The sequence below is a fragment of the Muscardinus avellanarius genome (assembly GCF_963383645.1).
Source record: "Muscardinus avellanarius genome assembly, chromosome: X".
NCBI classification, from domain to species: domain Eukaryota; kingdom Metazoa; phylum Chordata; class Mammalia; order Rodentia; family Gliridae; genus Muscardinus; species Muscardinus avellanarius.
In genome coordinates, this window is record NC_137792.1 from 26,337,565 (window position 1) to 26,359,002 (window position 21,438).

The window sequence follows — 21,438 nt, forward strand, 5'->3', positions numbered from 1 at the left end:
TGTAAGAGTTTATAGGATTTCACTGAAAAAGTTAATAATAATCCAGGGCTTGATAATAACTTCATTTATAGAATGAGCTATCTGATTTCAACAGAAAAAATATAGCAGATGTGGGAACAGAATAGAAACAGGTATTATAAAGGCTCTTGAAGTAATCCAGATTAGGAATGACGATATAGAATTGTTTCTATTATGCAGATACTGAGCAGTGGTCTGATGAAAGAAAGAATTTGAAATTGTTTACATTAACAATGAAAAAGAAAAGAAGAACCATGAAAGCTGAACTGAAGATAATTCAATTTACTAATATTTGGAGAATTTAGTAGGCCCCGGTTAACATAAGGGGTGAGGGAAGGGGATGTTGGATCAGTTATACTTGATGTTGCTATGCTGTGTTGGAGATTTGTATTAGGCACTCAATATAAGCTGAATGAGTAATTGAATATAAAATTGAGAACATTAGTATCATATATTTAGTTTTTTGATTTCATAGAATATCCAGTACAATTGGAAATGTATTTAGAAAACAGACCATTTTTCTTCTTCCACTAAGGTGCTCCTTGTCATTTTGGCTCCTCTTCGTGGGAGAGAGCCTTACTTCATGCTTCTAAAAGTTTACTACAATTATCCTTTATAGAAACATGATAACTGGCAATAATTCATTTTGAACACATTATGAGCAAACCATATATTTGTTGATGCCACCTAGAATAAGTCTCATATTTGTTGTACTATTTTTATTTGACAGTCAAATAATTTCTATATTCTCATAGTACTCTGCATTTTCAATTGAATAATTTTCTAGAAATTTAGTAGCTAATTGTAAAATACCTTCTAAATGTTACTTTTCATCATAGAAAAATAATTTTATACATATTTTTATATCTTTATCTTTCCTTCTGATTTCACTTTCTTTTTTACAGATATATTGTTGAATAAATATTTCAGAAAGCATAAAAAGATAATACCTTCTTTTTTCTTGATACAATGTGACTTATATGACTGTTAATTTTAACATTGTTTCTGAATCACAGTTTACCTAATATTTGAAAATTTGCTTAGCATTTTGAAGATCTTCTAACATCTATTTTATTCCAATACCTATTGTTGATGAAACGGATGCTGTGGATAGTGTCATCCTTGTAAGCATTCTGTCTTCTATCTTCAGTAGAGTTTATTATACCTTTTTGTTCCCTCGATGTTCTGGGTTTCACTCAAAGCTATCTAGTATGAACTTACTTTATTTTTTCCTGAAATGGTAGAGGTTTCTTCATTCTGAGGATGCATGCAAGTTGGAATTTATTTCTTTTTATTAAATTCTCATCAATTACAGAAAATATCACCTCTCCTCTATGATTTTCATTTTTGAAATCTAAAACTCAACTCATGCATATATTTGAGCTTTGTGTTCTTTTTTCCATGTTTTTCAGTATTTTCAGCAAAGAAAAATTTCCTCAGCATCTTTTAAATAATGTATTCATTTTTTCTATTATGAACCCACTTTTTAAAAAGTTGTTTTAGTTATTTTAATATCATTTTTATTTCTAGATTTATTCATATTATCTGTTAACTTTCTTAAATGGTCTCTACTTATTAAATTCTATTTTGTAATTTTAATATACTTTTATGGTACATTGTAATTACACACAGTACTGAGGTTCAGAGTGACAAGAGCATACATACCACATAACACTTCATGTGTTTCTCTCTGGATAACTTATTTAAATGTATTTCTCTTTGTCATCTTATCTCTAATTACCTTACATGTAAACTCTCCTTTAAAAAATTATTTTCTACTAATGCCATTTATAAAAAGGTGACCTTTCATATCCATAGTTATTTTAGTATGTGAGCTCATTTTATATAGGAGTTCTACATGAGCCATTAGCTGTAGTGTTATACTCATTGTATACACAACTGTATATGCAGTTTTGTGGTTGTATTCCCTTGGGTTTTCTTAGTTTAACTGTTAAATGCTACAATTTAAAGTATCCATATTTTTCTAGTGCAGATTTTTCAGAAATCTCATTTTATTCACTCACTACTTTCATCTAGAAGATATGAATTAAAATAAAAATGTATTGGCAAGTTTATGTAGACTCGTGTCTGTCATTTATAGAATCACTGGCTTTGCCTGAAATTTCCTACAAATATTCTGTGATGTTGGATTAAACTACCTGCTGATGGATTACAGTATCTAATTTGTAATCACATTGGGAAGAAAACTAACACCTATCACTCTAAATATTACCTTATTAACACTTTACACAAAGGATATATAGTAAGCCTCATTCTCTTAATGTTTTATAAACATGTTTTTGAATTATGTCTTTTTCTAATGTCATATACACAAAGAAAAAAAAACTTTGATTCACGGAGCCCATGTAATGCAGCAAGTATTTTACAATATTATCTTATTTCATCATCATAATCCCCCTTATTACCATAGTACAGATGAGGAAAATGAGGCTAAGAGAAAAGTACCATGAAAACACAGCTAGCAGAACAAGCCACTGAGATTCATATTCTGGATTATTCATTCCAGGCAGTATTGTTATTTTGAGAACACACTTTAAAATAAATCTTGCAAAAAATTCCTTATGCTCAGGTTACATTTAGTGCTTTATTGTGAGAAGTCTTATCTCTACACCTACAGGAATAAGCTAGAAATGTTTACTCCTAACTAGGTTAGGTGTTTCCTCAATGTAAGTATGTGGAGGAATTACTTACCTACTTTTTCCCAGTCTGTTGTCCATTCTTTATTGTCCCTCGGGCTGATCTGAGGACCACCACTTACTGATCTACTATACTCTGCTCTGGTTGCCATTACTGCCTTGCTGAAGGCTGCCTCATAGTCCCATGAGTCAAAGTCTCAGGCCTTTTTAGAAATTCATATTTGTATATTTAACTTTGACATAGTTGCATGAATGCATTAAACTTACATTGCTTAGTTTATTTATGAGTCTTTATGAAATAAGAAAAATTAACTTATCTTAAAGTTAGTTCTCAAATGCTAGACACTTTAATATACTCCCTACTATTTTAATTTGTTACTGTCAACGACTAACTTCAAGTCTTGAAGTTATATATAGAAAGAATAGAAAGGACAGGAGAAATAAAGAGGAGAGAAATCAAGAAAGACTGCAGAGGAGAAATCTTGAAGCTACAACAATAGCTTCATCATAGCGGCATCAGAGCTATGGTAGAATTATTCCATATGTAACTTCTCATTTACGCTGTTTATTATTTGTGGCTATCTCAAATGACTCCATTGTGCAAGAATTGGGAAGTAGAGCTCTTAATTCATGGCAATGGCGTAACCAGTTTTAAAAGTACATTAACAACCAGTAAACCATGAAGGTATATCTAACATATCTCTATTTCTATTTATCTATACATCTGTCTACCTATATCCTCTCATTCTTCAGTTCTACTTAAAATTCAATACCCAATAAAATTATGTTTATTATAATTCATATATAATGTGATTCCTTATCATGGGCAAACAATAATAAAAAATAACCCCCACATTCTGATTATGGATCTTTTACATATAAAAATAAAGAATGGTTTATAGCCGGGCGTGGTGGTGCACGCTTGTAATCCCAGAATTTGGGAGGTTGAGACCAGAGGATCATGGTTCACGGACAGCCTCAGCTATTTAGCGAGGCCCTCCGCAACTCAGTGAGACCCCGTTTCAAAATAAAGAATAAAAATTGGGCAGGGTGTGTAGCTCGGAGGTCAAATGCCTCTGGGTTCATCCCCAGACCCGCAAAAAAAAAAAAAAATAGTTTCTGAGGAAAGTGTATACCTTAGTATTTTACTATAATTAGTTACTAATTTGTGGTACTGAGGATTGAACCCAGAGAAATTCTACCTCTGAGCTATACCCCTAGCCCTATTTTTATTTTTTATTTTGAAATAGGGTCTCACTAAATTGTAGAGGGTCTAAGGCATTTCTTTAAATCTTATTCTGGTTCCCATATACTTATTTCACCATTCATATATAAGAGCTTACTGTGTGTATAAACATATAGCATTTTAAATAGGTGGTTGATGAAGATATTTGACCCAGTATCTACTTACCTAAAAATTAAAGAAATTTAACTTAAATAGGATACCATGAATTTTAATTCTGCATACAGAATGATTAAGACAGGGAAATTTAAAAGAAAAAGATGAGTTAGCAGTCAGATAATTCAAATGAAAGGAATTCTCTAAATGACCTACTAAAATAAAGCAAAACTATTTTAGTAGAATTTTCTTTATGGTTGTCTTAATCTTTTATTTCATTTTGTATCTACAAACACAGGATTTCTGTTATCATATGCCTGAGTGATATGAAATGTTCAAACTACAAGAATTAGCTGAAATAGGAGGATTACAGGTTCAAGAACAGCCTTAGCAACTAGTGAAACTCTCAGTAACCTAGTGAGACCCTGTTTTAAAACAACAAAAAAATTAAAGGCTAGGAGTACAGCTTGGAGGTTGAATGCCCCTAGGTTAATTTCCCGTATAATACACACACACACACACACACACACACACACACACAGTACAATATTTTCATAAAACCTAATGAATTCACAATTATCTGTAGCATATTTCCCTTATTTTACTATAAATTGTTTTAGTTTAGATATATTTAAAATATACACTGTATTAAATGGAATCAACCACGTCACAAAGGAAATCTCAGTTATGGCTGAACCATATCTAGTTGTGATTTGCATAGGGCAAAATGGTTGAATATCTGTTTATTTTATATGATTCAACCCACCATAATTATGAAGCCTTATACTCTAGACCTTTACATTCTGCTTTTATGAATCATGTTTTCTTGAATAATTACAATTGGTAGTTATTTCTATTAACCTTACAAGAATTGAGAATGGGAACAAAAAAAAATGGATCTGTCAGATCTCTATGGTTTACAGTGTTACAAATGAAGAACTAAGGCCAAGCTTACAGTTTTGAATTCCCTTTTTAAAGAGAATCACACAGTTTCCATTCACTTGTTTACAATAACAGTCATTTATTTTCCTTTTGGCATAATAATATTTCAATAAGGACATTATTTGATATTGTTTACCTAATGTCAGTTACCAATCAACTTACTATGTGTCCACTTTTAATAAGCACTCTGACCTACCAAGAAATGTAGCCAGGTATAAAGACAATTATTCTGTAAGTCAACAAGGTAAGGTATTATGCAGGTTGATGTAAGATGTTTAAGAAATATTTATTATTTACTATATATACAGTAAGAAAGTAAAATTAGCATGGGATGATCTCAGGAAAGCAATACATATTTTTGGATTAGACACTGAAGTAAAGGAAATGTATGATAAATTGACAAATTCACATTGCCAATGTTATGAAAAATGATGCAGCAAAAAAAATTAAGATGTATTTTTCATTTTTGATAAGGGGACTCTTCCTGTTAGCTGTTAATTTATTATATCTTTAGTCTGCAAAATTAAGCACGGGTGTTACAGAAGCCCAAAGCGAGGGAATCTACTCACTCTCAGAATGCACATTAAAAGTTTGGAATTGCACCCAGATTTATTGTGTTGTTGTTAGTAGGCCTCTGTTAATAGAGTAGTAGTTGCAAACACATAGGTGGGTTTGCCAATAACAACTCACAATTTGTGCAAAGTTGAGTCTTCGAAACTGAACAAATTTGTTCTCAATTTCCCGCCAGCGCTTGCTGAGCTGTATCTGAGTTGGCTCCACTGCCATTGCGGCCCCATCCTTAGACAAGCCCTCAGCTTGCCTACGAACTGCATTCAGCTCCTCTTTCTTCTTCTGCAATTCACGATCAATTTCCTATTAGGCAAAACCAATACAGGGCCCAGGGCAATTAGCTAACCACATCAACCGATCTGTAAGCAGCAATACTTCTCTCAGAAATTTCATAGGCTGTTGGTCCTTTATTGTTATCCTTTAAAATTTACAAATATGGAAGGTGTCACTGTCATCCTCACCCAAGAATCCAAATATTTCAGTTATAGTTTGAATGTTCAGTTTTAGATATTCTACTTCAGAAATGCTTAAATTGCTCTAACATTTTTCTTTCTTCTGAATTCCTCTGGTGCTTTGGAGGTTCACCCAAATTGGAGTGATCACTTATTATTTATTAGGGACCATCCATATAGAATATAATTTAGAGGGTAACTGAGTGATTTATTTCTTTTTTAAAGATTTGAGGAACTCAACAGAGAATGAAGCAAAATAAAAAGTGTAAAAAATAACAGAAAAACATCTTCAGACAATATGCAAATAAATCTAAAGAGATTTGACACTGATGTGTGAAGATGCTCTGATGAAATGAATGTGCTAACATGAGAAAGAAGTCGTCCATATACCGATAAGTCATTAGTTCATCTGGAACAAAGATACACAAAGTCAATTACAATTTTACCATCAAACACATAACATTTCTTAAGTACTTTTACATCGTCTCAAAGTAAAACATTTTATTCATTTCACATTGTCAATTGAATAACATTTAATACAATACATTTACTCAAACAAAACACAATACAAAAATGCATCAAATCAAATAGAATGCTAATAGAGGAAACAAGAACGATAGTTTAATACGAACCTAACAGGTTAAAGTCATTAAACTATAGCAATAAAATCTAATATTGGCATTCTAAAACAACATTACCTTTAATTTCCTTTCATCTCTGGGTTCAGGTAGACTGGCTAATTTTTTTTCAATGTCATCCAAGCATTTCAGGAGGTCATCAGCCTGCCTCTTGTACTGATACCACTGATGAGATATTTCTAGAGCCTTTTTTCTTCTTTGAGACCTCAAATCCTGTTCGTGGTGCAGACATTATTAAAATATCAATATATGTGTATAGCACATTTCTGGTTGAAGTTATTTATAAAAATAATTTGAGTCCCTCATATTTTTACAAGTATCTTTTTGTATAGTGTTAAAAGCACATTTACATGCAAAACACATAAATTATTAAATTATGTGTTTGCATGTCAGCACATATGGATAGAAACTAAGAAACATAAACAATGCATTTAAAAGTATTTTCTCTTGATATGTTCATACTTGTTTAGAAATAATGTCATATTTCATTAAATATTAATGAGCTAATTAAATTATTGGCTAGTCTATGTGAAACAGTTTAAATATAAATGCAATTGATTTGTCTAGAGAGTTGCAAAAACATAGTGAGTTTGTACTTAACTTTTAAAATACATACAATTTTAAAATTTACATGTTAAGACCTGGGCTTATTAACAAAATTTTGTTTATATAACCAAACAACATATATTCAGAGTTTTAGAGATACCTATGAAAATGTTTCATAGGCCAGTGATAGTGTATGATTGAAAATACAATTTTAGTTGTCATATAAATCTTTCCAAGATCTTTGTGTATAAGTGTGACTTTTGTTCATATAAGTGAGGAGTACACACGATAGTGACAATTCGAATATTTTAAATTTAAATGTTTTAAAATCATTTTCTATTAAGGCTTACATAATCAACATTTTCTTGTAATACCATCATATTTCAGGTACAAAAAGATTAACTATTTTAAGAAGAGAAGATAAAGTATATAGTTTTAAATCAACCTGATAAGCCGGGCGTGATGGTGCAAGCTTGTAATCCCAGCATTCGGGAGGCTGAGACTGCAAGATTGCGGTTTGCAGACAGCCTCAGCTACTTAGTGAGGCCTTCTGCAACTCAGTGAGCCCCGGTTTCAAAATAAAGAATAAAAAAATAGGGCAGTAGGTATAGCTCGGAGGTTGAGTGCCCCTGAGTTCGATCCCCAGACCTGCAAAAAAAAAATCAACCTGATAAGATAAATAAGGGTGATTGGCATAATGAATCAAAAAGGGGGAAAATAAATCATGTTGCTCCTACAAGTACACTGACTGTCTTCTTTGATCAATACAATTGTTTAAATGACATTTTATAACTCATAGGGATATAAAAGTTCTGAATAAATTTAATTCTTCAAAGAGGTAGCAATTAGGATATTATGTACAAGTTTAGTTCAAACTAGAGAATTTTTTGTGTGTGTGTGGTACTAAGGATGGAACCCAGGGGCATTCTACCAACGAGCTACACCCCAGCCCTGTTTTTTATTCTTTATTTTGAAACATGGTCTCTTTGAGTTGCAAATGGCCTCGCTAAGTAGCTGAGGCTGGCTCTAAACCCAGATCCTCCTGTCTCAGCCTCCCAAATGCTGGGATTATAAGTGTGTGCCACCACGCCCAGCCAAACTAAAGAAAATAATGAATCTAAAAGGATGTATGAAAAATTCACTGCACTAGAAAGGTTTTACTCTTTTTGAAATATTTCATAAGAATTAGAATTGGAATCACTTGCTAGAGTAACATAATTATGGATTTTGGTGGTGTAAATGGGTTTGGTAAGTAAAATCGGTGATTTTCACTAGTCACTTATAGTATATATTTGTAAGAATGCTTGAGATTTCATGCTAAACTTTTCTTAAAAGTTATGAAATCAAGTTTATTGTAGTTTATGTTTTATGCTACATTTCTAAACATCCCATGGAGATAATAAGTGCCTGGTATGGGTCAAAAAGTTTATTGCTTTGTTTTGAAGGTAGCAAGATATAGCCAAGTGAATGAGACTTGAGCTCTGCTTTGTTCATGATACATTTCCCACTGTTGCCTGAGAATGGGCTTGGCAGTCATAAAATTGGGAACTCTTATTTCTTAAGCACAAGGTGATGTGTAATGTTGAAAACTTTTAGAGATGTCATACGGATTTATTTAGAGTTATGCCAGGTAACCATTAAACACTGCTGCTTTGTCAAATATGTATAATCATGACCAGTACAGGGGCTGCTGAAAGCTTGGTCACAGTCTCAAGGGTATGAATTACACAGCTTTCTGCTTTTCTGAGTCCATTATGATTTGTTTTTGCACTCCCCTTGAGGAAGAGGCCTTTTCTATTTACTATATATATCAGCAGTTACCTTGAGAACACCTGCTGGCCCATTAGATTTTCCTTGTGGATTCCTTACAGGCACAATATTGTGTAATTACATTCTCAGCAGTGTTTATTTGGTTGACTATAGGGAAAAAGGTTTTATCTTCTTATTTGCATATAGAAAGCAGATTTCATCCACCTACTAGGTGGATCTACCTACACAGCTACATAATTCTAAAAATGTGATTTACAATAAAATCTTGGCAATTAACATTATTAGAGCATCAGCCAACCATACAAACAGTAAATATTGCAAATCCTATAGAAAAAAATTGTTTCATAAAACTTTTTGCATGTTCAGTCTTATGGCAAGAATTTCCTAGACATAATTATAGAAAAATCAACAGGCTTTTTCTTTTCTTTTCTTCCTGAACAATCCAGATGATTCATATGGGTACTTGAAGCTATATACTACCACTGCTTAATATGGATGTAACAGTTCTTCTTCAAGGGAATTACAAATATTTTTGACCATTCCTATGTGAATAAAATCAGATTCTTATAGATTCTCAGTTAATTGCAAAGAGTTATTCAAAGAAATAATAGTTAATTTTTTAAAAATAAGGAAAATGTAAGCCTTATTAAACAACTATTAGTCTACAAAAATTGGACTTATAAACACAACTTAAAAAGTAAGGAAGTAGGAATAATGGAGAAACTATTTATTGGTTATTTCAGCAGTTGGGTCAGGTTTTTTCAACATAAGTACAAAAGTACCTTTTAGCAATAAAGTATACTAGAAAATCAAATGTATAAGCACCATGAGTGACACATTTTGATATTTTTATATTATTCATAAATTTGTTTTAATAAAAACATATTTAAAGCAACACAGCTCTCATAATCAGAAAACACAATAATGCTAAATAAAAGACACATACTGAACAGATAAAAGTGAATTTCTGTCGACTAAAAATCATAAGCAGATTTTATACACAATATATTTTGTCCTACATATTAAAAAACACAGTCAAGATATATTATAATTTTAGCTCTAATACCTTGAGAGCATTATGTTTTGTCTGTAACAGCTGCTGTTTTATCTTTATTTCCTCACGCTTTCTCTCATCTGTGATTCTTTGTTGTAAGTTGTCTCCTCTTTGTAACAATTCTTTTACAGTACCTTCATTGTCTTCACTCTGATTAAAAACAACAGTACAGTCTTCATTTTGGTTTTAAAAAGCTGTACATTGTTAACAGAGACAATAACACATGTTACTTAAACACACACAAAAAGCCCAATTTAAAACTTTCAGAAAATTCTAAGATATAGTGTTCATTATTTTTCCTTTATATTTTGAACTTTATATATAAAACGTGTCCTCTTATCTAGATCTACAAAATATATTTTAGAGGGATATGTAGGAAGATGGTTGAGTAAGGTACCTTATTATCAGACAAAGTGAATTGCCATGAGAGTATTTTTTTGGCTTTTTCAATGCATTTCTAGAAATGTTAAAAGTTTAGAGAAGTAAACCAATTTTGTCAGTGACAGCATTACCTGATTGATATAGAAATAGCTCATATGTGTGTATAAGATAGCAACAAATCTTAAAATGGTAACGTGCTACTGAGTGAAAATATTTAGTTTTGAGTATGTGGTAAGATTTACTGGTAATATCTACTTTGTATTTAAAACCTAAATGTCAAAATTCAGGACATGGGTTATTAGTCAATCAAATATGGCTAAAAATCTCTAAAATATCTCATACATGTGTGTTCATTTTAAATAAATAAGATTAAATAATTACTGAAATATGAATGGGAAAGTAGCTTTAAATATTTTCAGTGTGTGTTTTGCCCTTTTATACTCCAAGAACAATATTTTAATTTACTTACTTAAAATGATTTGAGTGTATGAAGGTATAATATAGTTGTTTGTGTGACCATTTATATTTTTATTTCTACCTTCCTATCTTTCAATTTCAAACATGAATACTTTCTATTAAGAAATCCCACCATGCAATGTATCCAAGAAATGCAATGAGCTAAGGAAAACAAATAACAAGTTTCAAATAAATTACATGTATGTGTGAGTGTGTTATTTTTATTATACTAGAGGCAATATATTTAAATGTATAAGACAACCTTAAACATACAACTGAGGGCTGAAGGGACTATTTATTTTTAGAGGAAAAGAAATTACTTTTTTGAGATTTGCTGATTTAGTAGCCTAATAAAATGTATAACATAGACAATCATCTATAAAATATCTTATTTAACATGCCTTTTAAATATCTGTAAGATTTTATAGGGCTAACGATAAAAAGCACAAACAACAACAACAAAACCCCATATTATTTAGTCCCACATAACCAGGTAAAAGGCTTTAGGGCAGGGTTGGTTGTAGGCCCGAGTAATAAGCAAAAACTTTTTTTTTTTTACCTCAGTGACCTCTGCTTTCTTCTTTGACATGAAGTAAAGATAGTTGGAACTCAGCATCTTAGAAAGCCTCTTCTTGTCTTTCTTTCCATGAGCTGAGTTGGCAAGACCGCCAAAGCTCCACGCATGGGGAGTACTGATTGAGCCAGCTCCAGGAAGTCAAAATTGATACCAGTGGGAACGCAATGTGGTAGGTGGGAATATTTCTGCTTTTACCTCATATACCTATTATCTGAATTTTATATATTGCCTTCTGAGGTCCTTTGTAAAAATTGTCTGAGAGTTCTCTAGCACAGATACATCTTTGGAAATCTCACGTAGGCTACATGTAAAGGTTCAGAATGCCACAGAGGTGATGGCAGTGGAAGTAGAAAAAAGAAATTGTGGAAAGGAGAGTGGAGGGAGGAATAAGTCAGTGACTAGGGATGTGATGCAGAAATATTCAAGCCAGAGAGAAATGTCAAAGTCATCTTAAAATTATGTTGGATTAGAGGAGAATGTTCTGAGTTTACATTTAGCCCATATGGTCATATTTATGAGCTACACTCCCAGCCTTCATTTATTTATTTATTTTTTATATTTATTTATTTTTAAACAGGGTCTCACAAAGTTTCTGAGGGCATCCTCAAACATATAATCCGTCTGTCTTGGCTTCACAGAAACTGAGATTACAGGCACACCCCACCTGCCTGGCCTCTTTATTCAACTTTTTGGTAAAACTGCTTTAAAGGAAAATTCACTAAGCAAAGTTTATAATGTTTGAAATTACTCTATGACCAAAAATATGATGGACACAAAACATCAGCTACCTATAAGAGCCGAATTTCTTATTACATTTTTAGTGTATTTTTCAAATTGGCTTCATTTTTCTCTTACAATTTTGACCTCCGAGTTCAAAAACAGCACAGGTCAAAACAAAACTGAACTATTAGAATCTGTAAATATACCTATGTGACTGTAACAAAGTAATTTGGCATTCAACGTCAAAGGTTAAAAAAGAATAATTTGCATATATAAATTCATTAGCATAGTATAATATGCAAGGTATATCCTGAGAATTCAGTTGGAGACATGGATTATATATATATATTCTCAAGTATTTATTTCATTTCCACTCCTATTTCATTCACACTTTTATCACAACCAATTTACCATATCTTTATTGAAGTCTTCCTCTTTCAGATTCACCCCCTGCTGAATTTCAGCCTCCAGTGGTTCAAGCAATTTTTGTATATCTGAGTTAAACTGCTCCAATTCCTTCAAAGGAATGGAGGCCTAAAAAAAAAGATAGTGCTAATTTAAATCAAAATTACTTTTTATTAGAAACACAAACCAAAAGAAATACATTTATTCAACCTCCTATTGCTAAGCTAATGACATGCATTATGTCCCCACATTATATTTTCTAAAGGTTTTGAAATACAAATGGAAAAGTACCTGGGGATGCAAATAAGAACAAACATTTAACATCGCCCGAGCTGAACATACATGCAACATAATGCAATTCATCATTTTGTGGTATCAAAAAATCAATTTATGTATATTTGACTGAACTAATTTTTAATATCTAAAGTCAAATTTAATCTTATTTGAAACATTTTGATATAAATATCTTTTGAGTAACTGTCTTATCAAAAATTGCCTCATTCATCAAATAACAGTAACCTTAGGTAGAAATGGAGACTTAACACGTTATCCTCAGAAACAGTACATGGCAATCTGCTCAGATATTTTAAATGACATTTTTAGCATGGCAAAATTGAAAGGCCTCCTCTCTTAAGAATAATAATGCCATTAGTTTGCTTTCTAAATGTTTTCTTAGGTGGCATAAACAAATCTGCATGAATGAACCAAGAATATTTCACATGAAGAATCTCAATGTAGGTTTTCAAACCTTTTAAAATCCTTTGAATTTACATAATCTAAATGAAACACATGAAAAAGAGTAACGAATGAAAGACATTAAAATCAAATATTTAGAAGTTAAGGACCATTTACTTATTAAAGTTATGGTTATCAAATATACTTTTTGCTCTCTTGATGTTTATGCTGCATTTAGTTTCTTCCCATTATAAAACCAGAAAATATTCTATGCCTGATATCTTCTCAAAATCCAGAGATGACATATAGAAAATAGATTTTTTTTTCAGAATTATTTCACTTGAAAGAACGAATTCAGGAACAACTTCCAGTGTCTTAGGCCCAGGATGATATCATTTATCAAGTTTGGTCCCTATATATTATTTCCCAGTCACAATAACAGCCATAGATTTGTCTTATCATTATTAGAAGACAATGTCTGGAGGACCATAGGGATAAGTAAAGAATAAATCAAGTACCTAAAGGTAGCATAATGATGAAGTGAATAGTTGAGGGTTTTTCATGAGGGCATGTTTTTCACATGCAATATGAATAAACACACATCTTCTAAGCACTTCTACGCATCCCAGAAAGGATTTATAAAAAAGAATTAGTACTGTTTCTTACAGTACTAGTTTCTAAATCCTAATAAGAATTTGCCATTAGAAATAGAATTGTTTTCTGAACCATTAAAATTTGGAGTATATAAATATGCTTAAATCATGTTTCAATCTATTATTAGCATTCTCCTATAGTTCAAAACCATATACTGTTCAAATGTCTGTAAAAGTAAAATTATTACTGTACTTTAGGATCATAACTACACAATACCTATATAATGGTATTTTAGTGTGTGTGTGTGTGTGTGTGTGTGTGTGTGTGTGTGTGTGTGTTATTGAGGATAGAAACCAGGGACATTCTACCTCTGAGCTACATTCCCTGCCCTATTTTTTATTCTTTACTTTGAAACTGGGTCTCACTGAGTTGCGGAGGGCCTCACTAAGTAGCTGAGGCTGTCTCCGAACTGTGATCCTCCTGTTTCAGCTTCCCGAATGCTGGGATTACAAGCGTGTACCACCAGCCCGGCTTATTTTATGTTATTTAAATGTTGTTGACATTTGTTAATGCTGAATATGAGCAACTACACTGTCCTACCTGATTTTGTAAAGATATGATAAATAATGGTTAAAATAACTTGTACTGAATACTTGAATATCTAAATAACATAAATCTGTTTATAGTCAGATTTACCTGCTTGGTCCATCTGTTTCTTCTCTAGCTCATCTTCTATCCATATACTCAGGTATTTTCAAGGACCCCAAGTCTGAGCCTCTGTTACTATTCCCAATGCTTCTACCATAATAAAATATATTTTTCCATGAATTTAGCTATAATGTGCATGTCTCTCAAACTGTTATCTTTAGCTGTGATCTCATTTTGAATTCCAATCTGGACTCTCCATTAGCATGCCAATTTCATATTGAAGTTCAATATACCTAGAACTGAGATCATTATCTCACACCCAAACTGCCTGCAACACCAACTTCCTACTTATGTTAAAAGAACATTTTTCTCAGTCATCCATGTTTAAAACTTATGTCATGTCATGTCATTCTTTAAATTTGTTCTTTGATATCTAATAGGTCTCAAGCAAGGACTAATTAATTCACAATGATCCACTTGCTTTGTCTTCCCAGGCACACCATCCTTCTGAATCCTCACACATGACAAGCAATCACCTCCAGTCAGGTATGTGATCTCCTTTCTGTCAAACCATTTTCAGCCTGTACAAAATTACCAGGTCAATATGTCCCCAAAATGTCACTTTCATAATGCTACTTTTTGCTCCAGAATCTTATGTATCTACTGATTACAATTAGAATAAAGTTGAATCTTCAGCATGATATTTAAGTATTTATCTAATCTTGTCCCAAGGACCTTCTAGACTTATTTAAGTATTCCTAATATGGGCTTTACTTGCTGACCATTTGGTGATCTTCTCTTATTTCTCCCTCATGTACCTTCGTATCCCTTTCATCTCTTGGTCGAGAATACAAGCTCTTAGTGGGGAAGCATGAATGGAAACTGGGTTCGACCATTTACTAGCTGAGGGTCCTGGGAAAAGTAATTTTTTTTTTAGCTTCATGGGGCTGTTTTGAAAATCGACTACATTAGAATGGTGTCTCATATTTAATAGATGATCAGAAAAAAGTTATCTATGGTTATTTTCTCTCAAAATCCTATGCATCCATTTTAAATAAATGTGAACTAAACCCGAATTCTTACTTTTTTCTTTCAAAGGCATACCCACGCATTGGGTTACTTCAAGACCTCTTTTGAAAACATAGCTTTTAAATGATGAATAAATGTTTATCAATGTGGCATTTTAATTTTAGAAAGAGATTTGTCAAAATCATAAAATTCTAATGGTAAACATGGAAATATTTACATACTAGGTTTGGTAAATTTGTATCATACTTGACAAAAAAACCTATTGATTAGTTAACCTGCGATAACATAGAAAATGGTCTCAAGGATGATGCCAAAGGTGCTATATGTATTTTTTTTCTAGGCAATATTTTTATCAGGATTTGAATAAAATGGTATTCAAAAACTACAAAGCCATCGAGATCAGTTCTATGAACACCCATGAAGATACAGTTTTGTCTTATTCTACCTAGAGTCATTCCTGCCACATATTAGGCACTCATAAGTACATATTTCACAAAAATATACAATGATTGACTAATAACAGGGTAATGGAGTAGCACAATAAACATTTCAAGGATGTGTACATAGCCAATTCAGAAGATCTGATTGGTCAGCATATAACATGTACAAATATTTTAGTAACCAGTCAATGCTAGGAATAGGATTATGCTATCAAATACCAAAAAATAAAATAAAGCAGATGTCAAAAGACTTCAGGTGGTACCATTATATAATGAGAAACTAATTATTCAGGCAAGATAATGGAAGATGAGCAGGATGTATAGAATCTAAATTTCCCATTTAAAGATTGGTAAAAAATGTCATTATATAAATTATGGTTTGAATTATCCTGTGTGCTTCAAGGTGAATAACTAGAATAAATGGGTAGAATTTACTTGGAGACTGAGTTTTAGCTGAATATAGTGACAACTTATCAGGGTTGCAGTTTTTTTTTTTTTTTTTTTTTTTGTAGTACTGAGGATTGAACCCAGGGACCTTTAATCCCTGAGCTATATCTGCAGCCCTAATTTTAATTCTTTATTATGAAAGAGGGTCTCACCAAGTTGCAGAGGGCCTCACTAAGCAGCTGAGGCTGGCCGAGAACCTATGATCTTTCTGTCTCAACCTCCCAATATACTTGGATTAAATGACTGCACCACCACGCCAGCTGAGTTGTAATATTTTTAGGCAATAATTTTAAGGTGAGTTTCTCTTCATGAAAAATATATGCAAAGACTGGATGATCATATATTAAACCATATTTTAAAATTTTATCACATATGGTAAGTTTTTTCCTCTAAATTCAGTGTTTGGTGTTGCTCAATAAAGTACAAATCATACATAAAATGTTAAATGATATAGTTGCCATATTATAAAATAAAAACTGGTAAAATTAATTTCATAACATTTTTATTTTACCAATATATCCAAAATACCACTGCATAAAACCTATAATTAATATAAAATTATTAAGAAGCTATTTTATACTTTTATATCGATTTGTTAAAATCCATGTGTGTTTTATTTTTATAGCACCTCTTAATTTGGAATAGCCAAAGTCACAAGTGTTTAACAGTCACAAGTGTTTAATGTTAACATAATAGGCAGTATAAAACATACTATTTTAATCAGGACATACATAGATAAGAAACTATCTCATTATTAGTTTGAAAAATGTTAACCAAATTATATCTCATGAATAGTACTCAAAATATGAATGTTTTATCTGATAAATTTTAGTAGATCAAGATTAGTCACATAAAGTCAGTCTTGTTCACTCACATTATTTTTTTAGATAAATATTTTGGGAAGTTTTGTGAGTATAGAAAAAAACTTATAGCAGTGTATTTGACCTGTACTATCAGGTGTCTCTAGTCCTCTTTTATGTATAATCCTAAACTGTGCTACAGTATTTCTTATATATGAATATAATGTCATTCTTCTTTCAAAGATATATTCTTTGTTTACATAAGTAGATTTAAAGTCCTTTGATTTGGCAATATATCTTTTGTTACTCTGAATTTCCATAAAAATATGTTCCTTTTGGTCTTTATAATTTTTTATTGGTGCATATCATAATGGAGTACAAGATGGTGGAGGCATACATGTACCCATCACCCAATTATCCCTTACCCAGTTCCCACCCTATTCCCTCCCCTCTCCCTCCAAGGTGTTTATATCAATTACCAGTTTAAGAACTACTTAAAAATTGATTACAGGTGATCAGTTTATAACCAAAATAACTAAAAGTAATGGTCTCAATTATTTTTGCTATGTTACTGGCAGCATCAGATCAGCCATTTTACATCCATATGATTATTATTCTTTGGACACAAGGAATTGGAAGAATTCAATTGCTTTCACTAAATATTCACTAATACACCATTAGGACACGACAGTTCTAATATAGAAGATACTTCTTTAACCAATTAAAGTTTTGGAATTCCTATGCATCTATATAAAAGAAATGAATAATAAGAAATAGTCTATACTTCAAAAGCTCACTCTTGAGTCCCCAAATTTTAAAATATAAAGTATATAAATGCCTGCTTTTTCAAATCTAAATTATGATAAATTGCCTAAGCAATTCAAACTATGGTTGATAAATCATCTTAATTACTGGGTAAATTACTTCTATTGACTTTAAAGAAAATATATGACCACAAAAGTACTAGAATCACAAGCATATCACATAATGTAAGACAGTGCAAACAAGACAGGTTTTAGAATATGTTGAAATTAACCAAACAGATGTTACAATATCTTCAGAGAAAGTATACACGAAGCATAGTTGTTGCACAACTTAATTTTTACTTACCTTTTTTATTTTTAGAACTTTAGCATGACTTGCAGTTATACAAAATACATATAAAGTAGAACATAGAGAAGTTTAATAAACAGATAAATGGACACAAAAGAAAGAAGAGACAGAGAAACTGAGAAAGACAACACTTTGTTTTCCTTGATATTTTAATGTTTCAAATTGCTTAACAACTATTAATTATGCTTTGCTTTAAGATTTAAGAATTAATGAATTTCAAAGCTGTGTTGAAGTTTTGGCACTGAAGGTGACTTATATAATAATTTAACAAAGAAAAACAGACTGAAGAAAAGCAAAATCAATTACAAACGGAATCATTATAAATTGAAAGCATTACAAATTACTGTTACACTTTATCAATATTAAAATGTAAACTCTTCTTTTGTTAAATATTATTTCAGCATGCAGAGATACACTAGCATAAAAATGACTGTGTTCACACAGATAGGAAATAAACATTTGTTAATCTGGACTAAGAAATTTCAATAATTATGATAAATGGCTGCTACATTGCAATTACACTAACATCTAAATGGAAAAGAAATAATCCAGGTGCTACAGACTGATTTGAAATTGGTTCAATTCAATCAATCTCCACTTTCCATTCTGAAGCTTCCAAAATTGATTTATCATTACAATATTAGTATAGAAAAACAAGAAAAGAATAATTGATAACAACTAAATTTATACAGTTTCAATGACCAGTAACATCCTATAATACAGACAAGACAAACCACTGACATGATATAGAGTCATTTCAAATCACTCTAACTATAGAGGAAAGAAAACTTATATAGATACATAAAATATAGTACATCTATACTAGAACAAAAATAACCAAATAAATTATAGACTTATTCACTTTTACTTTAAATTTAAACTATAAGAATATCTAATAAGTATTTTTTTATAAATTCAACAAAGTGATTCAAAACAGTGATATTTTACTAGTTGCATTCTATTTATATATGTAAGGTACTAGTTTAATGCTTTGATGATGAAAAATATAAAAATGTGGCTAATTTTTTAGACTAATTAGGGAACATTATCCAATATACCCTCCTGATTGAGAATTGATGAGACTAATTTCATGATTGCATATTTCAGAATTGGATGCAAAGCATAAATTAGATAATTAAGATATATTGGTAGGTCAATAAAAAGTAATAAAATATAGGTCAATAGAAAGTAGCTCATTGGCTACTTTTGTTAAGTAATAACTCAGAATTTCATCATGATATGAGTTTAGTAGCAAATGAAATAGGAGCATAAAAATTTAATTATAAAATATAAGGGGAAAATTAAAATAAATTAGACAAACAAACATAACACTTTGGACAATTTTGTATTTTTAACTTCCTTTGGATTTATTCAGTATTTCTTCACTTGTCTTTCTTTCTACCTCTATTCCTCCATTCCTTAACTTTCTTCTACTTTTTGTTCTTGTTTTTGTTTTATTAAGAAATATACTGAAACTATTGTGTTTGAAGTGATAGGTTTATACTAACAAATCTTAGACCAAGAAATATTTGTTCACATAGATACAAGTATTAAACTCTGCTGGCAGTCAGCTAATGGGAGTGGTCAAAGCAAGGGGCTAGGACATAAACTATTCTAAGCAGAATATATAACTGTTTGAACTTCTGCAACTTACTACCTTTCTCATAGCCCTCTGTAGCTATTTGAAAGTCTCTCATTCAAAGAACAATTTTTTGTTATACTGGTAATTGAACGCAGGGGTGTTCTACCACTGTGTTACATCCATAGTCCTTTTTTATTTTTTTAAACAGGGTTCTGCTAAATTGCCGAGATTGGCTTTGAACTTGCAAGCCTCCTGTTTCTGCAGCCCAAGTACAAAGAATTATTACTTTTGAATTTGCTGACACCAAAATTGTTTTATGAAGGTCTACAAGCAGGAATTATTAATTAAATAGCTTTAATTATTTCAGACTTCATGCTCATAAGAACCAATGGCACATGCTTGTAGTCCTAGTACTTTGGAGGGTAAGGCAGGAGGACTGGGCAGGTTTGCAGCCAGCCTCAGCTACTTAGTGAGGCTCTCAGCAAGGTAGGTAGACCCTACTACCAAATAAAATACAAAATAGGTCTAGTGGTGTAGCCCGAAGGTAGAACGTCTATGGGTTCCATCTCTACCATCACAAAAATAATAAAAGAACCAGTTCATTTTATCAAATGACTCTGCTAACTAAACTTAAATACATATCTACTTTGAAAACATTTTAAAAGATTATAAAAGAGATTTATAATCAAGGTGTCAATAAAATTAACCTTGTTATGGGAGTAGCCTATTACAAAATTAAAAAAACAGTGTTGTTAAAGTAGGAATTCCATTGATAGGTTCATTTCTTTTTATCTATTTGAATCAATTAGCAGGTACATTATTATATAGTTTACTACATAATTACCGTATTTTACTATTTAAAGTTTGCTATATAATTATGTTTCTATTACCTGAGAATATTAGCTGTAAACAGTACATTTTAATATTCTATTAATTAGGTAATATTTATAAGACCTTACCTTAGTTCTCATCTATGTTTTTAAAAATTTCTTGGCAGAAAATTTTATTAAAAAGGGCATTTATATAACAAGAATTATTGTAGCAATTAATGAAGTATCTTCTGTCAAAAAAGGTGTTTCATTAGAATGTAATTAAAAACAGACTGCAATGCAGAAAGAGATTGTTGTATATGTATTAATAAAATGGATCACAGAAATTTAGGTTTTAATTAAAAATTTCAGATCCAGTAAACCTCAATTGAAACTTCTAGGTCATATTTATAAGCTGCATCATTTATTTCACTGATATATGTCTAAACTATTGTTCAATTATATTTCACATATAAAGCCATATTTTAAGATAGAGACCCAACAATGTGTTTCTTCTCGATTAATTCTATAATATATAGACAAATCACTGACTTCCTCAGAGTTGCAGATAATTTTTATATCTACTGATACTGACTGGAGGTCAAAAACCCTGATACTTTATAATCATTACAGAAGTAAAACTATGAATATTTAAATACATGATGCCAGATTGTCTAAATCTCATTTTATAGTTACAATCCATATATATATAGACACTACTACATGAATTTTAGTTCCAATTTTCAAGGCCCATATGGAATTTAAGTAACATATGG

General features: G+C 31.3%; 1 protein-coding gene across 2 annotated transcripts in view; it reads right to left on the bottom strand.

Moving 5' to 3' along the window:
- The window catches only part of DMD (dystrophin), a gene marked incomplete at both ends in the record, with an annotated part of 2,101,015 nt that overhangs the window by 1,272,217 nt on the left and 807,360 nt on the right, over positions 1-21,438 (bottom strand). For both annotated transcript variants that reach the window (XM_080719244.1, XM_080719243.1), the window contains 4 exons: positions 5,647-5,829; positions 6,677-6,829; positions 9,999-10,136; positions 12,532-12,654. In XM_080719244.1, the coding sequence (XP_080575370.1) occupies positions 5,647-5,829; positions 6,677-6,829; positions 9,999-10,136; positions 12,532-12,654 (597 nt within the window). The remainder of the gene's footprint in view (positions 1-5,646; positions 5,830-6,676; positions 6,830-9,998; positions 10,137-12,531; positions 12,655-21,438) is intronic.